At 49.6% G+C, this 23,005-nt stretch overlaps 1 protein-coding gene and 1 long non-coding RNA gene across 5 annotated transcripts in view; one reads left to right on the plus strand and one right to left on the minus strand.

Annotated features, from left to right (window-relative positions):
* Positions 1-6,199, plus strand: part of NECTIN1 (nectin cell adhesion molecule 1) — a 91,769-nt gene extending 85,570 nt beyond the window's left edge. For 2 of the 4 annotated variants that reach the window (XM_032134012.1, XM_032134013.1), the window contains one exon: positions 2,209-6,199. In XM_032134012.1, the coding sequence (XP_031989903.1) occupies positions 2,209-2,427 (219 nt within the window). In that variant the 3' untranslated portion in view covers positions 2,428-6,199. The remainder of the gene's footprint in view (positions 1-2,208) is intronic. The other 2 variants (XM_032134015.1, XM_032134017.1) reach the window with 2 other exon arrangements.
* A 10,727-nt stretch (positions 6,200-16,926) lies between these two features.
* On the minus strand, positions 16,927-18,472 carry LOC116455764. Its single transcript, XR_004244470.1, has 3 exons — positions 18,306-18,472; positions 17,667-17,790; positions 16,927-16,984 (listed from the first exon to the last, which is right to left on the minus strand). It is a non-coding gene; the product is annotated as an uncharacterized LOC116455764 (long non-coding RNA).
* Between the last annotated feature and the right edge of the window lie 4,533 nt (positions 18,473-23,005).

Consider the following 23,005-nt stretch of genomic DNA (forward strand, 5'->3'; position numbering starts at 1 on the left):
GGGAATTCCCTTCCTTTGGCCCTGACATTCTCCAGCTTCCCCTACCTGTGAGGAGTGAGCACAAAACAGGGGCCAGCAAGAAAAGAAGGATTTGTTTGCCCTCACCTGTGCAAACAGAAGGGCTGACAGAACTGCACTTGGTGTCTTTGGCAATGCTTCACGGGCTCCTGTCTCGTGGCCACATGAACTGGGAGATCAGCAGGAAGAAAAACGCTCTCCTGACCCAGCATATTGTCACAGCCAGCCCATAAAGAGCGTCTGACAACCCCTCTTGCTGCCCCCTGATCACACCCAGGGGTCTCTCTCCTAGGAGACCTTTCTGTCCATGAGACCTGCACACAGCACTATCACATCCTCGGCTTTTCTCTGGCACGCTCAAAAAGCACATAAACCTCCCCTCCCACTTAATTGGTAACAAATTACAAGAAACCCCCTTCGCCTGCTTTGTCTCACTAAATTTCTGTAATTAAGACAACTTCCCTTTCAGCTTAGCTTAATGCAGAAAATTAATGATCTCTATAAAGCAGGAGGAGAGCAAGGCTAAATACAGTTTTTTCCCCCTCGCAGGTGTGGAAAAGGGTTTTGTTGAGTGTGAGAGTTTTTGAGAGTAGATTGTACAGGGAGAGGGCTTTGCACCTCCCATTCTCCCTGTCTGTGAGCCCTTTTTTATCTCTTTTTATCAGCTGGGGCCATCAGAAGAACAGCAAACATTTATTTAAGGTTGAGGTAGAGTTAGTGGGGCTTTTTCATGGCCCCTGCCTTGGGTTCCTCCAGTTAAAGAGCTCTAATGCTGCACTTGTCCACATTTTCACTTGGCAGTTAAAAGGCTGAAGTGGACAAAGCTGTGGGAATGGCCCTCCCAAATTTAGGAGACCAGCACAGCAACTCCACTACTGACTTTTAAAAGCTCATTCTGTAGGATAAACAGTTTTGCCAGTGGAAGGGAAATGAAAATGAGGTTGACCTCAGCGCTGCTGCTGTTTCCCTGGGGCTTAGGCAAAATTTCCCTCACTGGGCTCAGCCAAGCTGTTCCCAAAATTGCCTTCATTCCTCTCCCAGCGGCCTGAGCCATCAATAAATTATTCTCAACACCTTGTTTTCTATAGGGTTTTTTTTTTTCCAAGCATCCTGGTGAAATATTCATCCAGGAGCTGGCAGCAGATGACCCGAGTGGGCTGTTCTGTTCCTTCCGGCTTTTCCTCCTGAGGGCCAGACAGACCCTTGTCCTTTCCACTAAAATGACTGTTCCTGGGATTTTGAAAGGCAACAAGGAAGGACTCAAGGGCAAGTTGCTTGCTTCAAACAGCCCCCGCTCAAAACACAGGCATCCAAGTGTTTTCCAGCGCTGTTTGCTCCCTTTTGGAGAAGAAATTATCTCCGGCTGAGCGCCCCTGAGCGCAGGTTGGCTTTAAAAACAGCCTCGCTAAATGTCCGTCCTGCTTGGGTCATCCTGCAGGGTTTCCAAAGCAGGAAAGGGTCTGGGAGCAGGGAGGAATCGTTCCCATCTGCTGCCACCCTCTGGGGAGCCGCAGCCCTGGGCTGTGGGAGTGATGCTCCCTCCACCCCAGGAGAGCGAAGCACCCACACACACCCCGGCAAAATCACGGGCCCGACAGAGCAGCCTCGGGTTTGAAAGTGGTTTTATGTTCTCTGCAGTTGATTTGACTCACAAAACCGGCCCCGAGGCTTCTCGGGGAGCTGTTCACACACGTAAAGCCGAGCACTCCTGTCTCCCATGTAAACATCAGACACAGTAACCTTATTTTGCATCCCAAGTCCCCGGTAGGACACAGGTGCCCTTTAAATGGAAAAGCAGGGGGCTGGCTGAGATTAATGACACCTTCAAGCACTGCTTTTCCAAAACTCAGGTGTGGAAAGAGTTAGAAAGTGTGAAAATAAACTGCCCTTCCTTGGCTGGCTGCTTGTTTTGTCCAGAGAGCAGAGTATTTACAGACAAGGGACAAACCGTGCCCTGTCCATCCATATTCATCAACGATCCGGATATTTCAGGGAGTCAGACCAAAACTTTGCAGTGTGAGGATTTATCACCTGGGTTTCCATTTTCCTGAAGCAGCGAGCTCGGTAATCTGTTTGATATTCCACCCTGCTTGCTCTCTGTGTGTCTCAGCAAGGAACTGAAGAGCTGTGTGTGTTTTCTGGCCGGTGATCCCGGAGTTTTCACCCGTTGACTTTTGTCTCTACTTGCAGAACTTTGGAAAGTGTCACTCAGAGATATCGAATGCGAGTGATTACCTGACCCGCTGTTACTCACATGAAGATCGATATCTGGAGAAGATCCCTCATGTCTATGCCCCCTTGTCAGACCTCCCACAAGATCTTTATCCTCACCATTCCGACATCTCCTTCTGCTGCCCACCTCCCGGCTCCCGGGCTCCTTACATCTGTCCTAAGGAACAGTATGTGTAAAGTGTCAACACAGCAAAAAAAAAGGAAGAAACTCATGATTTTCACCTCTCCTGTCGCTCAACAACCAAGGCCTTCCAGCCACCCTCCCTTTGCCATTGCTCATTTTATCGATTGATTTTAAATCCGGGTGCAATTGCCATGATTAGTTCAAAGCGTCTGCCTGGCTTGCTAATGCTCAAGGGAACACTCTGCCTTCTCCCATGTCTCCTCCAGTACCTGCATCTTTCTTTTCTCCTCCTGGCTCTGTGTGTGCATGTGTCTGTGGGTGACAGCTGCCCCGCAGTGGATGGGATGTGCCCAACCCGCTCCAGTGTCCGTAGGTTTTTCCCCTGTGTCCATCCCCGCCCTCTTTGCACCGGAGTAGCCGGGTGCGGGTTCTTCACAGCCCTCGCTCCAGCTTGTGTGAGGTTTTACAGCACAGCCAGCGCTCACATCTGAGCCTGTGGCTTTTTCTTTCTTTTCTTTTTTTTTTAACCCCTGGCTCCTTTTCCCCCTCGGAAGTGGGGATAGCAAATCCCCGTTGTGAAGAGCTAAACAGCCAAGATTGCTGAACCAAATCATAAGATGCTTATAATGAAAGATGCTCAAAACCAACCCCAAAATAGAGATCAGGACTTGGTTTAGGTGGTTTGTTTTGTTCCTTTTCCCTTCCTGCTCCCACTCCCAATCTCTTGGATTGACTCTTTTAAAGGGGGACATATTTTGGAGTCAACACATTTGGAGAAAGCATCCTTTAAATAACAGGTCTGATAACCTGAAACCCAAAGGAGAAAATAATTATAAAGGAAAACATTTGCTCTAATTTTCCTTTCAAAGCCTAACGTGGCTCCCCACGAGCTTTTTCCCCCCTCTCTTCCTTGCATCTGTTGATTGGAATTTTAAAATTAACTCAGGCAGAATATGAAGAATAAATCAGGATTTCAGGTAATCTCCTTGCTCTTAATGAAGGATAAAAGCCAACAGAGGAATCTGGCCTTTTAACTTTTATAAAAGCATCTTAGTTTTGGGACTACACCTTTTTTTGATATTGGAATGTGTGTGGGTGTGTAAATCCAAACGTGTACATTCCTGTGACCACAAAGTGTTTTAGAGAAGGGAATTTATCTCCACATCACATTTGTGTTCACTTGTATTAGAGGAAAACAAAAAATAAATATTGATGTCCACTTCAATGTGTATAAAAACAAAGAAGAGGAAGAGGAGGACAAGGAATGAACATCCTGCCTAAGAGCTTGGCTTCAGGGATAACTTCCATCCGTTCCACCCATGGCATGGAAGAGGTGACGGCTGGAATGGTTCTGAACAAGGGGATAAAGCTTTGTGGCCAGAGGACATTTCCTTTCCTTTGGCTCAGGCTGGGAGTTTGGCATTCTGCAGACATTAAAATCCCTCTGCAAAACGTGAGGATGCCCAAGCTAAGGGCATGTGGGAGGGAGAGGTGGGCACCACGCTGTTATCCCGCTGCCCAGGCACCAAAACCTGTCAGTGCTGCTCATGCACGTGAGAAATGAAACTCCCAGCAGGTGACAGCCCCCTGCCAGGGGAGGTGTGACCACACAGATGTCCCAGCCCAGCTCCTGCCCTGCCACCCAGACTGAGGCACCCGTTTATTTCCGCGTATCTGGATCTCAGCAGCTCTGGTTGTTCTCTGCCCTTTCTGTGTCCCCATCGCCTCCAGCCTCACCCTGCCTGTCCCTCCTCCTCCTCCCCACAGCAGCACATCTGTGTTGCTCTACCTCGTGGATTCCCTGCAGGCTGACAAACACATCTGGACGAGGGAGAGGAGTTTCTGCTCTGGTTACTCGTGCAGCACAGCCCTGTGGGGGATGACACCTCATGCATGGATCCCCTGGCCCCTGAATGGCAAAAAACACCCCCAGCCCTTCCCACCCCTTCCCCAGTGCACGCTGCCACTTTGCGCTTGAGACAGGACGGTGGCTGGTCACAAGGACAAGGTTTGTGGGGGGAATTGCTGCACCTGGAGAGGTGTTCTCCTGCTGGGAGGTGACCTCCCACGAAATGACAGGTGGGTGCATCAGCTGAGCAGCCTGGGGGTGCTTGTCTGGCTGAGGAGTGGATGAAGGGGCATTTTCGATGCATTTTTTGGCCAAGCTGAAATGGGCAGCAGCAGCTTTGCCACGTGCCGGTGCACAGAGCACTCTCATTCCCAAAGGATCAGGGGAGTGTCATCAGGACACAGCCTTAGAGCACTCCATATGACTTTTCAATCCCATCCTGTCAGTCCTGACTGATGCAACCCTTTCTGGAACCATTTGGATTCACATTTCCTCTGCCAGTCTCCGCAGGACTCAGCCGGTCGTTCCCTCACACCAAAGGACTCCAGTGCTCCATGTCTCTATTCAGACAATGCATTTTTCCCTCTGATTTTCTCCCCAACACACCTTGGGTACTTTCTGGTTACCACAGAGATGGAAACTGGGCGTGCTCTGAACTGAAGGCACAGCCATCACACTCACCCCACGCTGAAGTCTGCCAAATCTGCCTTTGCTCCCTCTCTTTGGAAATGTGGGGAGGTGCTGGAAAACCCACAGGTCTCTGACATCCTGGGATCAACCCAGCACCACTGACCATGAGGAAAAAGCAAGGAAGAATCCATTCCAAACTTCCCTACCTGCATGCCTGGAATAGCAGAGTGCTGCCTGTGCTGTGGTCTGATTTGGAGCCTTCACCTGATGCAGTTTCAGACAGATCCAGGAATTTAAATGAGAAGTGGAATATGTTCAGGTCTTCAGGTACAAGAGGAAAGAAGCCAGACAAAATGGTTGCTTGCCAGAGGAGGCAGAGAACACGTTGCAGGTGGTTTTCTCTGCTGCCCATGTCTGGGACGACGATCCTTTGACGAGGAAGGGGAAGGCAGGGATACAAACTGCAGCATTATAGAGAAACTCTGCTTGCCTTGAGCAGCTTTGAATCTGAGCTGCCCACAGAAGTCTGCCACAAAGGGTTTTACTGGGCTTGCAGCAAAGCAAAAGGATTTCAATCCTCCTTAAAAAGGTAAAAGGCAGGAGAAGCCTCAGCTCAAAGCAGCAGTTTGACTTGTGCCAGCACGTGTATTTAGTCTAGGAATGGCTTGGTTCTCTTTGCCTCCCCTGAAGAGCTGGGTTGATCTCAAAAAAATGGCAAGAGGGACTGGCCACATGCCACCAAGTTCCTTTGCACCCTAAGAAAAGGGGAAAAACCCTGCAGGAAAACCCTGAAGTAAGAAATAGTGAGTCCACTGTTTTGGTTTTACAAATCTGTGCTTGGAAATGGTTCTGATTCAGGGCTCTTATTCCTCGCTCCCTTTCCCTATGGTCGCACAGCGTTTGCCCAATGGCTCCTTCCAAACTTCCCTGCTCCTGCTGCCACGGGCTTGATCCTCACTTTGCTCCAGGATAAGGCTGCCCACGCCCAGGGGGAGCTGCAGGTGCTGAAATCAGGGCCAAGGGGAGTTGTTCTTCTGCTGGCACGGCACCAATTGACTTTAAAAGGTCCCTGCTCTGGAGGCTGAGCCATCCAGCTCATTGCTGAACAAGTCCAACTGGAAACTGCTGGAGTGGGATCCAGTGGGCTGGCAGTGCATGGGAGGAACTGGTATTGTAGGTTAGAGAGGCGTTTAGGTTGAAAAGACCTCTAAGATGAAGCTGTTCTTCCTGTTACCAGGGTGAAATGTCACGGTTTCTGTTCCAAGTGTTGGTGGCACTGACACCAGAGCTCTTGCAGATGGAAAAGACTGATCACAGAACTTAAATAAAAGTGAGCTGAAGAGTTACAGCAACTCCTGTCCTGCCTGTGGGACCTGTGGGGGGTGTTTGATGTCTGCCTTGCTCCCAGGGCTGGCTTCTTGCTGAGTTGTCCCCCACATCCCTCATCCCTTGCACTTCACCCCCCAAAATGTACCCACACCCCCCAAAATGTACTCCTGCCTTCTCCCAGGGGTTGCTGCCTGTTCCAGAGGCTCCTCAGGACTGGAATATCCCACTTTTCCTGTTGCATCCCTCCCTGCCTGCAGCACAGGGGACACAGGACTCACAGGTAAGCAGAGGAGCAGGGTTCAGCGACCTCCAAGGCGATTTCTGCTGCACTTCCCTGCCCTGGCTCTGCCCCCAGAGCAATTAGGATGCTCAAGAGATGCCAATCTCCCTTCATTTTGTTTGGGAATCCTCCTCCCAGCCTCCCCCTGCACGTGGGTGGGACAGAATCAGTCACAAACAGCCCGTCCTCGGGGCCAGCAGCTATTCAGGGAAAGAAAAGGGGGGTTCCTCCTCCTCTCCAGCCCACTTCTGATGCCAGTGGCCTGATTTCCTTGTGCAGGCACTCAGCCCTGGTTCCAGAGGCAGGGGGACACTGAACCTGCACTGCGGGGGAAATGGTCCCTGAGTACATCAGAACCTCCTCGGGAGGTTCCCTATCAGACACAATTGATCAATAAACCGTTTATTGATGGAATTTTTAGCATTAACTCTGAGAGCGAAAAAGCCCCAGGATATTTCTTAACAACAAAGCTGCACTGCACAAGGATGGAGCCTCTGCCTCTGGATAAAGGCCTTTTGGAACAATTTAGCCACGGATTTGGGGTAGTAAATGGCAGAGGGACGGGGTGGGGGTTCATGGAGGGAGGGTGAAAGGGTCTGAGTGCAGCCTGCACCAGCAGTGGCCAAAGCTGGTCATTACTGGGAAGGGTTTATTGGGATGTGGGAGAGAAGCTGACACAATTCTGCTGAGAAGTCCGGTGTTTCTCTGGGCTGTTTCTCAGAAATATCAAGGAGAGACACAATTCTCCTCAGGGCCAGGATATCCCACAGGATGGTGGGAGCAGAGTGCTGGCAATGCTCCCTTCAGTCTGCACAAAGACCAGTTCATCCTGTATTTCTGGAACCTGGCATCTCCCCCCAGGACTGTGCTTCCTTCCCAGAAAGGGGAAAAGAGTCTGGATTTACCTCCTGCATGGCAGTTTTTAACACATTTGCCCACAGACTGCCACCAATGCCCATCTAAACGTGGTACATCTGAGCTGAAAAGCCACCCAAAGCCCCAGTGTGGCATCAGAAACACCTTGCACAGGTGAAAGGTGCCCACTCCAACAGGGGCGCCGGGAAACACATCCATTCTGGCTCCTTTTTTATTTCCTCATGGCTGTCAGGGTCAGCGCTGAGTTTTGTGGTCCCTTTCTCCAGTGCTAGATGTCTGATCAGTGCCACATTCAGAACAGAAAACTTCCTGCTGGGTCCTTTTAGGGTTGTACAGGAATTTATGCATCTATTCATATGTGTAAAACTAAAGTACAGCTCTTGGACTGCACTAAGTATATCAAACCTATCAAAACACTTACACAGGATAAGTAAATTGGTACTTATGTAGTGTAAGGTGAAGAGCTGCTGTTTTACCACCTAATCACCTTCATAAAGATATTTTTCTCCTAGAACTAAAATAGAGGCCCCATGGAGGGTGGAGGATGTTCAGAGTGGGGCGGGGGAGCTGCAGATTCAAAGCCAGCACAGGAAAGGGCTGCACTGAAGATTTCACATCCCAGCTGCAAACAGGGCAGGCTGAGCTCTTTATTTTCTTTTTTTTCCCCTCTACTGTCATGCTCTATTTTCTTCCACTTTATGGCAGATGGGAGGTGAGGTTTTAAAGGCTGCCAAGAATGCATCCAGCCCTGCTCCTCTGGGGGAACAGCACCATAGACGGAATGAACTTTCTCCAAGCTGCCTCCCACCCCCAGCCTCCCCTCCCCCTCATAATCCAGGCTCAAGTGCCATCATTTTCATATCACTACTAATTACATTAATTATTCTCCTCAGCATAAAACTCATTAAGCTGGAATTTACGGTTCATTAAGTCAGAGCCAGGGTTCTTCCTCCGTGCAGTGTTGTGGGGTCAGGATTATTTCTGTCCTGGCTGGGGGCAGGTTCTAATCCGTGTCTGCCTTGGCCACGCTCAGCAGCACCTGCTGAAGTGCGACCAAAGTCGTGTGTGCCACCTCAGGGGTGTCACAGCAGGCAGGGGGGTGCCTCTGAACCCCGGGAGCACTGGAAAGGTCAGCGCTGCTGGTGTGAAATGTGGTTTGTTACAGCTCAGGGGACACCAGGTGTGACGAGCAGAGCGGGAGCAGCCGAGGGAGTGCTTGAGGCAGGGTGATCCAAGGTGCAGCGGGATGTGGGGAAGGGTTGGTAGCTCAGGAGATCCAGCTCCATGTCTGGTGCAGAGCTGCCCTGAGCCTCTGGAAGTCACTCCCAGCACAGGACACAGAGGATTTTCTGCCTGAGCTAAGGCAATGCACTCAGGAGGCTGAAATAGGAGTGAGATGTTCTCCAGAGCGACCTCACACCTACTTCAGGGGTGTCCAACCACTCCCTCTGAGTGCCATGGGCTGGAAAGGCCATCCTGGCCATGCCTTTGGGGTGACAGCAGTGGCAAGTGCCAGTCCGCCACGTGCCTTTTGCCAGCTGGAGGGTTTATCCCACCTGCACTCCCTGAGACCCGGAGGTGATGAGCACTTCCACTCTCTGGGTGATGGTGTCACCTCCTCCCCTCGCAGGGACACCTCTCTACTTAACCAGCACCTGCCCTACTCCTCAAGAGCAGCCAGGAGTGATGTTCCACCACTTTTGGAGAGTGAAAACCGAGCTGGGAATGGCAGGGAAGGAGGAACAAGGAGAAGCTGCACATGCCCTGCCTCGGGCTCCTCAGCAGACAGGGTTCCCCAGTCCCAGACTGAGCCCAGGAGCTGGAAGGAATGGGCAGGATCGCTTCCTAATGGACCTGACCGACAGGGAATCCATGTCCTGAGTGCAGTCCCTCCTTCTCACACTGCACAGGCTCCTACCACGCTCCCTAATTACTGTAATTAAGTAGTCACGCTGAGTGATGTTAGACATGGGGTTCAGAGTCGTTACAGCCCTGCAGGAGATTAAACCAGCCCCATCTCCAGGGTCTGAGCTCTTCTCTGTCGTGGTGATGATGGGTTAGAGCAGGAGACAGAGCTCTGAGACACGGGGCCGTGTCATTTGTCACGGCTCTGGGGTCACAGCATCCTGTCATTGCCTGCGACCTCCACATCCCTGCAGCTCCCAGAGGTGCAGGACTGTCTGGAACAGTAGATTTGAAGCCCTGGGAGGGTGAGCTCCTTGTGACTGGCACAGAGATGATGCCTGCTTGTCTATTTTGCCATCTGTCAAGCACAAGGGTGTAAATGTACAGCTGGATTTGTGCAAGTCCTGCAGAGCAGAGAGAGGCCCATTCTCATTTTATTCACTCAGTAGCCACCATTTTCTCTCTCTTCTGGTCCCCTTTAGGTAGGAATTCTGAGATTAGACAGCAACCAGGTTTGATCATGGAGTTTAAATCCATTTCCTCATGGTTTTACATCAGCCTGATTAGCTGGGAAATGGCCTTTCCTGAGGCACTGGCTGACAGTAGCAGGGGACTACACTGGAGAGAACCTTTTCAATCCCACATCTGCACTCCCTCCCTCCCTCCCTCCCTCCCCAACCTTTCCTTTCCTCGGGGGCACCCAGTGTTTTGCAGTTCTGTTCTCACAGTACAGGAGACAGGGGCTCAGTTCATACACAATTGGCATCTAATTCATTTCTCTGTGAATGTGAAAATCAATAGTGTTTATAGAACCCACAAAGGCCCTCCCATCAGTCACTGTCCTTGTTAGGCTCCTTTCTGGCTGCCAAAAGATCCTTTCAGGAGGTGATTCTACGAGCTGAAGAAGGAAAATAATGATCCCCACATCTTTAATGAAGCCTGAGAAGTCTCCAGGCTTCCGCTCTTGCCCAGAGCAGAGGGAAGGAGTTTCTTGGTAATTTTATGGGATGGACTGGCTTTTCTCAGAATTTTGCCCGGATAGTCAAATTCTGGCGCTTGGTTTAGCTCCAATTAGGCTCCAAGTGCCTTCTCACACATGCAAGGACATGCATTTCTTCAGCAGATGTTCCATGATTTCAGCTCTACTTATGCTTGCAGATTTTGTGGGCACAACACTGAAAGCCAAGTTCGGGCTGCCCTAGAGCACCAGAGCTCCACAACTTTTTTTAAATTATTATTATTATTAATAATAATTTTTATTTTTAATCTTTTTCTTCTGTTTCCTGTGCCTCTAATTTTATCTCTAGGAGGTATCCTCAAGCCAGTGTTGGATGTCTGTGTCCTGCCTGTGCTAGGAACAATTCCAGCCCCGTGGTCAGCTGCTCCATCTGGGGATGTTCCAGGGGTTTGTACAGCTGTCGACTGCTCCCCTTTTCCATCTGTTTGTCTCCTCCCTGACTCATCCGTCCATTCCACCATTCCCAGCATGGCAGCACCACCTGGAGCTGTTGGAGAAGGGAGTTTAGCAGAGCAGGGAGCCCAGGCTGAGCTCTCCCATTTGCAACTGCTCTTTTTTTTCCCTTTTTTCCAGTGTTTGCCTTCCAAATCCCACGGAATTGTTACTAATATTCCATCCCTGCTTATTGATGGGAAACCAGCTGGAGTGTGATTGCCTGTTATATCTCAGGGCCTGCTGATAAATGTTGCTGCTGAGCTGGCCATTTCCCAGCTGCCCGGGCCTCAGATCCAGAAAACTTCATTTTTCTTTTCCCTAAAACACCCAAACTAATGGGCAGCGCATTCCTCTGGATTTACACCCATCCCGAGTTGGCTCCGGTTCTGGAAGGGCTTTTAGGCACACACAAAGGGCTCAGCTGCACCTTGCTGGCTGCTCCAGGGCTTTTTCCGAGTATTTTCAGCTCTTCCACAGCTCCATCCCTCTCCTGGAGGGCAGCAGCATCCTGGGTTGGGATGGGCCTGAGGCAAGGAGCCCAAAAATGGCTTCACATGCCCTGAAAAGAGGGAGCTGATCCTCCCCTGAGCTGGTTTAAAGACGTGACTTGGCTTTTCATCACCAGCAGCCTCAGAGCCCCAGGACCATCCACTTTTCCACCTGCTGGTCCTCAGGGAAAAGCAGGGATCAGCAGGAGATGAGAGCAATGCTCCCAGTCAAGCCCAAGGGTAGGAGAAGCACCGTTCTCACTCATGGGGAGCAATTTAGAAAGACAGCAAAAAAAAACCTTCAGAGCTCAAATTCATTCTTTTTCTTTGGGTTTTTTTTTTTTTCTCCTTTTTGGAATTTTTTTCCCCCCAACATGATACAAATACAGTCACAGAGCTCCTCAGAATATTTAGATTTTTTTTGTTTGAGCACCAGATTCCTCTGTTCCCATTCGCTCAGCTAATTACCCTTTTAGCTTGCTTTTGCTCTATTTTCACAGATCTCCTGGTTTATTTATATCCACCTATCTATAATGATTTCAGAGCCATTACTCACAGCAGCACCAGGAAACATTGCATTTCCCAATTTACAATTGCAATTATGATATCCGTCAGAAACAAATGCAGCTGCCTTTAATTTTAAGCAATATTTTGATCATTGTAATTAAAAAAAGAACTTATGGCACTGCACACATTAGAGAAATTAATGTAATTTCCTGGCTGCCTTAAAAGGCATGCAAATAGTGGTCGCTGGATGAGAGATTTAGGGGGAGAATTAACCCTTTTTGGTTGCTTTTACCACTCTTCAAGGCACGTTGAAAGCCTTAATGATACGGTTTTTAAGACTTAACTTCAGTGTAGAATTTAATATATGAGTTCTTTGTCCTTCAACTTCTTTTTTCTCCTACTTTCTCTTTCTGAAATTGCTAGTTATTAAAGGATTTATGTGCAAACAAGACCATTTTCCTGTCACTGCTCATTTCAGCTCGCCTGTTTCGATGTGTGGGGACAGATGAAATCCAGTTGCTGATATTATAATCATTGCCACAATTGCACATTACAAACTCAGTAACAAACTCTGGCAGATCCTGGGTCTGCATCTCACTGTGCTTTACAACAAGGAGAATTTACAGCCTGAATTTGGATTAATGACACAAAAAAAGCATCTCTGAGGGAAGCAAGGATCCAGATGAACAGACACAGAACATCCTTTTCATGGACATTGAGGCTCATTCAATTAATTTTAATGTGCTGCTTTAGCCATGAAAGGTGGAAGTTTGACTTGTTGTTGTCTGAGCAGCAGGGGATTCATCAGTGCATGGCTTTTCTTGTTGTGTTATTTGCTTGCTCCTTTATCCAGATCCTTTGGCCACTGGATGCCTTTCCCAGCTTGGGGCTTGTTCTGCAGCAGTGAAATGTTAATAACAGGCACATGGGAATTGGCAAATGTGGGCAAACACAGGATTCTCCCAACTTTCTGTCCTTTCTGAGACTCTAAAATAAATTAGGAGGAGAGGTGGCCACAGCTCTTGTAGTGGACAGGATTTAGTTGTTGCTCTTATCACTGTTTGTGCTGTGATTATCCCTGGCTGGTGCTGCACCAGTGGGAAATGTCCCTGTTTTGAAACAATGACAAAAATGTTGGGAAAAGGGACATTCTGTGGGATCAGCAAACACACACACACAGCCTGAGAAAGTGTGGGTGCTCCAGGATCACGTTGGATGAGCTGGGGGAGAGCAAAATGACACCAAACTAAATGATCTCATCATAATCCCCTCTGCTCTGCCTCCTATTTCTGCAATCTGGTAACGGGTCTGAGCACAGCTTTCCATCAGGTCCAAGATGATCTTGGGATAATTTGATGTCTGCCAGTAATAGGTAAAGACAAAAAGCCTTTTTTTTTTTTTCCCTTTAAGCACCCAGAGCTACAGAAAAGAGACAACCCTATTGCAAACAGAAAATTTAAGTGCGAGAGAGGAAGGATTGGCTCCTTTTAGGAATTTTGCTTCAGGACGGCACCTCATCAAGGTGATCACATTCTTAATTTCAGCCTGCAAAGATCAATCCAGTTCAAGGAAATCAAGCTGCAGTCAGTTGTCTGCACATCAGTGCTCGGAGCATGGAGCAATAATCAGTCTCTGATCAGAACTGGCTTTGCCATTATCTGCCTGGTGCTGGGCTATGATATATGAAGCAATTTTGGCTGCGACAGTTTCTGTTCTGTGTGCAAGCAGCTCCTGACTGGTAAAAACTATACAGAATTGTTTGGGTTGGTTTTTTTTTTCCCTTTGTGCTTTCTTTTTTTCCTTACAAAGGAGCAATATTTTAAACTAAAAGGAGTTTTCAAACCACAGTCGCCATCATTCATCTTTACAGTCCCGGGGTAGGAACAATCTCTTCATTAGACACTGAATTTTTCTCCATTACTGCATTATCTGAATGCATTTATTCTGTCATTTATTAGAAGTCACTTGATGGGGTGCAGGGAAGGAGAGGACTAAATTAAAGCAAAAGGGCTGTGTGTGTAAACACGCCTGTATATTCTAAGTGGAGAAGTCTATAAAAATATTCCAACTTAATAACAGCCATAACTCTGGAACTCGCAGTGAAAACACCTCACTTGCTGCAGTGATAAGGAGGGGGTGAAGGGAAAAAAGGGGTTTGGCCCAAGCCCCATCTGCCAGAGGATTTTTATCCAGCTGGGGCTGAGGAAAAGTGATTTCTCTTTGAATGTTGCATCAGCATCCAACTCTGTGCTCAGGGGCAGCCTCGTCTGTCTCAGGCCACGATTGTCTTGTTGGCTGCACTTTGTTTTGGGAGATCTGCAGGCAGCCAGGATTGAAGTGTAGCAGGGTTTGATCATGCCAGGCTTTTGCTTTTAGGATTCCCCAGGCCTGGCCTGTGCTTTGTGTTCCAGGAGCGCCTCAGGGCCAGCTGATCAGAGGCTGGGGGTGGAAATGCAGCTCTCACCGGGATCAGATGCAGATGGAATGGGCACCACCTCATCAGCACTGCAGGGCAAACCCCTCCTGAACCCCAGGCAGCAGAAGGGGCTCACTAATGGAAGAGAATAAACCACAGGAGATCCTGAATGGAAATGTGAGGCACCAACAAATTCATGCTGGGAATTTCAGACTTTATGGACAGGTCTTGCTGTTTTCTTTCTGTTCAGAAGCCGGGTGAGCTCACTGTAGAAACCAGAATGCTCTGAAGATGGAGAACCTTGTTCTCCCACAGCAAAAGCCTCCCTTCTGCTCCCTGCTCATCTCCTCCAAGCCTGGGTTTTCGCTCACACTCCCCCTCCCACCCCTTTTGCTCCTTACATTTCTTCTCTTGGCTCAAGCTCTGTGCCAACAATGCCCATTTCCCCCAAACAGCACGAGCTCCTTCAGGGCAGTACTACAGGTTGTTCTCCGAGGAGATCACACCTTTGATGGAGTCAGAACATTGCTTTTCCACCCAACATCGTGCCTGGAGCTTGGCTGAGGAGACCAAAAAGCCTCTCCCCCATTTCTGTGCATGTCACACCATCATTCCCAAGTTAGTTCTCCTAGGATGCTTGTGAGGCTGCTAATTTTAGAAGATCTATCACTGTTTCCGGGTTTATTTTGATTCCCCTTCTCACTTTTATTAAAACAGACAAGTCTTCCCTGCATATTCCAGAAGGCTGCCATGGTTTCTCCAAGGAGATTTATAAAAACTAAACCAAAAAAGGGGACCACTTCCATCCAAATACTCTTAAAAATTTAACAAAACCACACAACAGCTCATAGCTCAACAGGAGCATTTCATCTTTTATGCTTAATTTCCACTGTGAATCTCTCCCTCAGAAGTGTGCTCATGTAGCCAATTGCACAGTGAAAATGCCAGACTGAAAAACAAATGCAGCGCAGGCATTTGGCCTCTCCAAAAGATAGCAGGACATAAAGCAGGATTATGATCCCAGAATGCAATAAAAAGAGATAAAAAAATTCATAAGAGATCAAAGTAATTTCAGAAGCAAATGAAACGCTTACATGGGAATCAGACCTTTTAAATGGGAAGAGAACAAATGGCATCAGCCTGGATTCGTGTCAAGGGGGTCTAAGGGCAGATGTGTCTCAGAAACTTACTTAGGTGTTAGGTGCATCCTCAGAGTGAAATCAGGGCCAGCAGGAGGAGGAAAACTGAGCTGCGGAGGTCACCTGAGGTCCCCATGGAATGAGGAGTGGGCTGTGAGAGGGTGGAGAGCTGGGAAAGGTCAGGTTTGTGGCAACAGCAGGTGTTTGCAGTCACTTGTTTGTAGATGAACAGCCATGAGAAGAGAAGGCTCTTTGCAGCCTAGAACTTGACAGACACCCAGAGCAGGGAGATTCTGAGCTCTTCCTGGCTGGAAATCCTCTGTGCAAACCCCACCCCGATTAGGGAATCACCCAGCAGATAAAGCAACACTTCCCTGCTATCACTCACACTGGAGAGGGGACCCCCAGCCTGGACTGGGAGAAAACACCGGGATTTCGTGGTGTAAATTAAGGAAACAGCTGTTCAAATGACACGGGTGAGCAAAGCCGAGCAGTTGGAGATGAAAATATTATATTATAGCCATCTTTCAGCCTTTCCTTTAGGAACCCCAAGCAGATGGAAGGGTCAGCATTCCCCATTTTAGAGGTGGCAGAGTAATGCACAGAGGGAAAGAAATAGCTCGATCCTGACCCAATAGCAAAGGGGAAGGAGGAACGGGGAGTCTGTGTGGAAAGAGGGAACGACAGCAAAATGAACACCAAGGAGAGAAAGCAGGCAAAAAAGCGAGAAGAAATCCAAGTCTTTGGAGGCAGAAGCTCTGTCTGAGGGGGCGGCTGGTCCAGCAGAAGGGCTGGGGGTGCAGCAGCTCCTCAGCCATTGCTCACTATCTGTGCATAGATAGGGCTGCTCAGCATTGATGGATGCCGGTGCTGGCAGGGGAGCCGAGCCTCTGAAACAAAGCCCTTTGACAAAGTTGTTAATTAGATCCAGCGCCTTATCACCAGCACGGGCTTTCCATCTATTTCCCCTCATGAATTGGGATCATTCCCAGAAGAGACACAAAGGGAAGGGGACAAGCTGGCCCCCAAACCCGGCTGCGATCAATTCCAATTTGCCTGGGACTCGTTACACTTTTTTGTCTCACCTGACACGGGCTCGGAGTAGCAATTTTTGAATGTCACAGCTCACGACCTTCACCTCTGCTGCCTTCTTTCAGGATTCATCCCCGCTCAGGCTGGGGAATGAGGAAGGTGCAGCAGCCCTTGGGAGACGGTTTCAGTTTTATGCCCGGCATGTTCAGCTTTGGATCTTCCATTGAAATCAGGGAATTTGTTAAGCTGATGAGGGAAGGCTGCAGTAGAGAAACACAATAGCAGAGTGGGATTAGGCCTGGAGTAAGTGTCTGTACTTTGGAGGATTAATGAGAAAACTGCAATGGATTTTACATGGTGAAAAGGATTCGCTGAATGCTTTAGGTGAAATGAAATTAGTCCCACTCATGCTCTCTGAGCCTCCAAGCAGGAGAGGAGACTGGCACCCTCCCATCACGTGTAATAACCAGATCCCCTCCAGCTGCTCTTCTTTATGGAAAATTCCAGTGCAACACTGCTGGCTATTTATTTCCATTTAGGATGGCAACCCAGGCTCCATCTCTGGGCAGAGAGAAATCCTAATGAAGCCAGCTCTGTGTCCAGGGACTCCGAGGTTCCCCGAGGTTGAAAGTGAGGAGAAACACTTGCCTCAAACAGTCCAGCTGCTCAAAATCCTCACAGGAGAAAAGGCTCAGAAAGACAGGCCCTGAAATGGAGAGGGGAGAAGGAACAAGGGTTCTTTAACACGTTGATTTTTCAGGGGAAAGGTAGATGGAGTAAATAAACATGCGGATGGATGAAATCGTCCCGGCGTCACGCTGGCACATGAGGGGTACCAGGGAAAGGCTTCCCAGATCCCTGATGGAGGGGACAGATGGGAAAAAGGGACTTGCTGATGCTGGAGCAGTTACACTGCCCAGGGCTGCTGCTCCTGGAAACAGAAGAGGCCACTGAGAGCAGCTTGGGCTGGCTCGTGCCTCCTGTGTGTTGCCTTCCAGTCCATCATTCTTTCTAATTAGGCACCTCTGACACACAATTAATCCTATTTGCCTGCCGGCTTTTTTATCTTTCCTTCTGCTTTTATCAGACAGGGAATTAGACTCTACTCGCATGTAAAGTGCACTGCACGGACCTGGCTTTTCGAGGGGATTTGGAGACTTTTCAGAAGGCAGTGCCTAACCCATGATCTTAAAAGTTTGTTAGGGGTAATTAATTTCTTTCTCTTCTCTTCTTTTTCTAATCACTAAGTGCTGATTTCACCTTTGCTCAGACAAGCAGAAAGGCACAGATGTGAAGGTGGGTCAGTGCTCAATTCAACTCAATTCAGTAAATCCCAGTTTTCGGCCTCCTCTGCTCATTTTATCCACTGTCCCCATCCCAGGCTTCACCTGCAAATTCCACGCACCTCCACAGCTGCATTTGCAGGCCACAACTTCTCTTACCAGGAAAGGAGGTGAGGACTGAGACTTTCAGGTCCCTTTTTCACTTCCTGAAAGGATTGGTCTCACCAACCTCCAAGAAAGAGAAGGAAAAAAGACATTAAAATTCTTGAGCTCACAGCATGAGCACTTGGGCAATGTGGCAGGTTAAATCTCAGTCCTTCCTGGGATTTCCCCATGAAGTGCCTTCCCCTTAACTGGGAAAGAAGGAAAATCTTTCTGCACTCAGGCAAGGTGAGGATGGGCGGCAAGGTCTAGTGACCACTGAATCCAATACTTCTTCCCGTGCCCAGGTCAGAGAACAAAGCTTCCACACAACCCAGCGCCCTTCTCCTGGGAATAGGGAATAGAAAATAGGGATCCATTCCCTTTTCAGAGATATTAAGCTCCCTCCCAAGCAAATCCACCCTTCCAGGCCCCTCCCTCTACCAGCTTCATACACCTCCAAATGCATTTACAGCTTCACCCTCGGCCATGTTTTTGTTCTTGTTGGGAGTGGGGACGAGAAAATTGTAATAATAGGAGGCGTACACTTGTTTAGGAAATGAAGAGGCAGGAAAAGGTCAGGCTGCTCCCCCTCCCTGTTACCTGTTCAGCAAGAGCTGTCTTCCCCCATCAGCCCTAATTCCAGCCCTCCTCACAGCCACCCTGGGGATCAGCCTGTTAGTCCCTCCTTGTTCCAGCGGTGGTTTTGATTCCTGTAAAACAATTACTAACAAGACACTTCTGACTGAGCAGGTACTGCAGAGAGCTGCACCTTCCCCACCAGCTTCCTCTGCTGCCTTTTATATATCACACTGAAATGTAATTATCTTCACAGTGCAGGGTGTAAATCAGGGTGTGTGTCAAGACGATTTCCCTCAGGGTTTTATTTTATTGCGTAATAATATTTGACACAGGGCTTAGAGGTGCTGTTACCTGCCTAATCGTGTGAAACAATTTCATGTGCAAACAGCTGGTAAGTGTGAAAACTACCATAAACCAGCTCCAGGAAACGCTCTGCTTCCCTTATCTATTCTTGGAAAATACCCCCTGGCACTGGTGTTTCCCCATCAGGCTGGGAGGAGCAGCTCTGCCCTCACACAGGGAGAATCCAGCTCCATCCTCCTCCCAGCTCCTTGGTGTCTGGGGTTGGGGCAGCAGGGATTCAGGCTCTCCATCTGTGTTAAGCCCCTCAAGCCAGAAGGAATAAAATTAATTTGGAATAGGGGCTGTATCTAAGAGAGAAAACCCTCTGTAACAGGGATGTTGCCCCAGCCTAATCACTCACAAATAATCTGGGAGGGAGGGGTTTGGCTGTCACCCTGCTCAGGTACAGAATTTTACATTCAGTTTCCCTCGACATCCATCTTTTGGGGTTGGTGTTCCACTACACTTTGTCCTAAAAGGGGACATGAAGGTCCCGAGGGCTGCAGGGACACATCAGGCACAGGGGGGCACATGGAAATCCTCTGGGAGTCCAGCTGGGAAGCCAAAGTGCAGCTGAGGCTCTCAGTCCTTATTTACAAACCCTGCTCAGGCACGTGTTCTCCTAAATGGTAAAACCCTCCTTCACTTGGGAGTGTTCAGGAACACGGAGATGAACCCAATCCAGGTGTGACATCAATATGGAAAAATCAAAGGGGCCAATTCACGCAGAAGGGAAGTGAAGATACCCAAACCTGAGCCCTGCCTTTCACTTTGGGAGCAGGAGGTGGGCACAGCTCTGTGCCTGTGCTGCAGCAAAGCCGCGAGCACAGGGAGGAAAGCTCAGAGCAGAGAGGGGAGATGCAGCCCTGCCCTGCTTCTCCTCAGCACAAATGGGAGCCTCCGACTCTGCCTCGGGGAGAGGGCGACAACGGAGAGGCAGAGATGGCAATCTCGGGACAATGGTGGTTGTTTATAAGGCTTTCTTTGTGCGTTGGAGATCATAGCCAGAAGGCATCTGCCTGAGGTCTGAATTAGTCAGAGTGGGGTTGGGAGGGGAGGTGGGCAGCTGCTTGAAATCACCAGCCTCCAAGTCACTATTTTTTTTCACCTCAGGATGGCTGGCATTGTCGATGATGGTTTAACCTACTTACGGTAATAATCCCTGTAATAAAGGCATTTAAAAAAAAATCTCTTAGCCCGAATGGCTGCGTGGAAAGGAATGGGAGCTGCTGTGCAGGGAGGTTCTGTGTGTGGCTTGCCAGGGAAGAGTGGTGAGCCAGCTACGTTCTGTCATTTTTCAATGCACTCCCAGACCACCACCCCCTGCCAGGCAAGAGAATTCCTTTCCAGGAAGGGATTTGGCAGGAACTGTCCCTCCCCCCCAAAAAAAGACCTCCTCCCTGTGGATTAAGGCATTTCACATCTGGAGCAATATTAGATCATCGAAGTTTCTGATGCATCCTGAAAAGCCCCTAATCCTGGCCACCATCTGGCCCAAACCCCCTCTCCAGCTGGTGGGTCCCCTTTTGCACACCCAGCGATCTCGGTGCCAAAATGCATGACCTGGTGGCACCAACAACAGCCTGTCCTGCTGCTCCGGGTGCCAAGGCAGGCAGCTGTGGTGCCAGGGGTGTTGCAATGGGCACAGGGAGCCCTGGGGCCAGTTAATCTCAGCTCAGCTGCCTGATCCCGAGGCGGGCAGAGTTCCTGGATAAACCATTCTGATACCGGGACCGGCCCTCTGGGACGGCTCCATGGCTTTGGGACCAAGGTCTCCCAGCTGTCTCAATTTCACAGAGATCTTTCGAGGCCATGGACAGAACTGGCCTTGCCATTTATCTGAGTTTTGTTGCTGCTCCTCAACACAAAGCCCTTCTCCCTCTGCTCCCGAGACTTTTCCTTCTGCAGACCACGGCTGTCCAGCAGCACCATCACACCTCCTAACTCCATTCAATGAGGTGCAGACCTCACTGCTTCCCTGACTCCAGCTTTGATAAGGTCATGGACAAACCCTTCCCTGCTCACCCACTCGAGAACCTGAGCTGCTGAAGGCAGCTGGGTGCGGTGGCCAGGAGAAGACATGTCGGAAGGAGTGTTCCCTCCCAGAGCTTTTTCCCCAGGCTCAGGGTAACACGGGGAGACACAGGATTTTTGTGTATTTACCAGATATCTTGGTAGTGAGTCACTGGGAACAGCACGAGCTGTGCTGGACGTGTTGGGAACAGCGGGAGAGCGGCAGGGCTGGCAGAGAAACATCTCAGGGCTGTGCCTGGCTGTGGGCAGGCAGCGAACGTAGGGACTGGGGGCTGTGTTATCCCCTCCTCTGCAGCCTGCCATGTGCCTGGACTCTTGTGACAGACACCCTTCATCCCTGTGTGCTGGGTGAAGCTTTTCCATCCGAATCCATGGTGAGGGTGACAGGGACACCCGAGGGATGAGGTGCCCCCAGCCAAGAGACACCAGTGGCAGCCCAGGGGCTGTGCCTGCTGCCCTGCCCAGGCAGATCACTTCCATACCAAGCACTGGTATTCATGAGGGTGCCTGGGGCCCCGGGGGTGCTCAGAGACTTTTATGGAGCTGCAAATCCCAGCTGCTCCAACCGGGGAAGAAACAGCTGTGAGCCAGGGAGAGATTGAGCAGTGCTGGAGCAGCAGTGTGCTGGGCTGCCATGGGATTAATGCAGGCAAGGTGACAGCAGCTGCATGGATGAGTCCTGGGAGGGAAGGAGAGCCTGCCCTTAGCATCCTGGAGCTTGTCATGGTTATTTATCCTTCCATCAGAAAGGAGGGCTGAGGTGCAGGCTGGAAAATCCTCAGAGGGATAAATGATGATTTGGAGCTCTTGCCCTCACTGGAGGGACCCTGTAGCACCTGGCACATGGGACCTGGGTGTGTGGCACCCCCGTGGGATGGAGCACAGGAGAGCAGGAGCCTTCATCTCCATCACTGGAGCAACAAAACAATTGTTTTCTCACTTTGGAGGGCCACTGAGGAAGAGGATGGGGGTGGGAAACAGCAGCCCTGGGCCAGTCCTGCTAACGGTGTCACTCCTGTGAGCAGGGGACAGAAGGCAGGGCACGGTGTGTGTGACAAGCAGTGGCTTTGAGAGCATTCTGGAGCCTGCTCAGGCTAATGCAGGGCTTTATTCTAAACCACCCATGAAACACAGCTCGAAAATTGCACTTGCTATTGCTACCTCAGCCACTACAATAAAAGCCGAGGAAATGTGCAGCTCAGAGAGCTCTGAGAAACAGCCTAAAAACAAAATAGAGAAAAGGCAGGTCAAAAGGGAAATGGAGGGAGAGCAGAGCTCAGCAGCAGTGGCTGCTTTGATTGCCCTGATGCCAGGGATGGGCACTGGGGCTCCCCAGGTCTGAGGGCTGTGGAATGCTGATCCCCTCTCTGCTGCAGCATCTCAGAGTCAAAGGAAAAGACAGGTAAAATCAATAATGAAATAAGAGGCAAGAGCAAATCTGCCCTTTTTTGCACAGTGAGGGAACAATTTTGGGGGTCCTGTTAACCCTGTGTGGGTCATATTAACACCAACAAAATACTTGGTGTTCCCTGTAAAAATGTCAGCATTTATTAAGTGATGCAGTACAAGCAGCTGGATCTCATCATTGTCCTTTTGCCTGGGATTTTGGAAGGGAAAGGAGCAGTGTTTGCTTTGAATGCTACTGTCAAAAATGAACATTTGAACATTACTTCACAGGGACATGATTGTGACAAAAGAAGGTGGGATGTGGTGACCCTGGAAATGTCTGGAACAGTAACAGGGTCTTCCCCATGCTGTTGTCACCTGAATCCCTTGGAGCCAGGAGGTTTTACACCCAGTCTGTGCTCTCGGCTTTGCCATGTGCTCACACCTTTGCCTCCCAGATCCGGGGCTGTGGGAAGGGCCAGGGAAAAGGAACAGCCTGAGGGGACAAAGTCTCTGTCCCTGCAGCAGCAGGGAGAGCTGTCAGGCTCAGATCTGAAGCCAGCTGCTGGAGACAGCTGCAGGATGGATTACTCCCAGCTCTGCCCTCAGTCTGGAGGCAGAGATAACAGACTGGTTTGATGTCATAGACCACAAGCCCTGCCTTTTCCATCCTCTGCATCCCCACATTCCTCTGATTTGTACAACCTCCCCGGCTGCCAGGCAGATCTGGGGTATTAAAAAGAGGATCCTAAAGAAATCTGGCAAAGACTTTGCTATCTCAGCCTCACAGCAGAACAAGATACAGAGCTGAGGGAGCATCTGTCAGAGCACGGAGCACCCAAAGCATCCCCCCAAAGAGCAGCAGCCACCCTCTCCCGAGACTCATCTGAGGGGAACTAAAACAGCTGTGGCAAAGGAAGAATGTTATGTCTTTCACTCACTTTCCACGTGCTGGGATG

Source organism: Corvus moneduloides, chromosome 25, assembly GCF_009650955.1.
Source record: "Corvus moneduloides isolate bCorMon1 chromosome 25, bCorMon1.pri, whole genome shotgun sequence".
Taxonomy (NCBI): domain Eukaryota; kingdom Metazoa; phylum Chordata; class Aves; order Passeriformes; family Corvidae; genus Corvus; species Corvus moneduloides.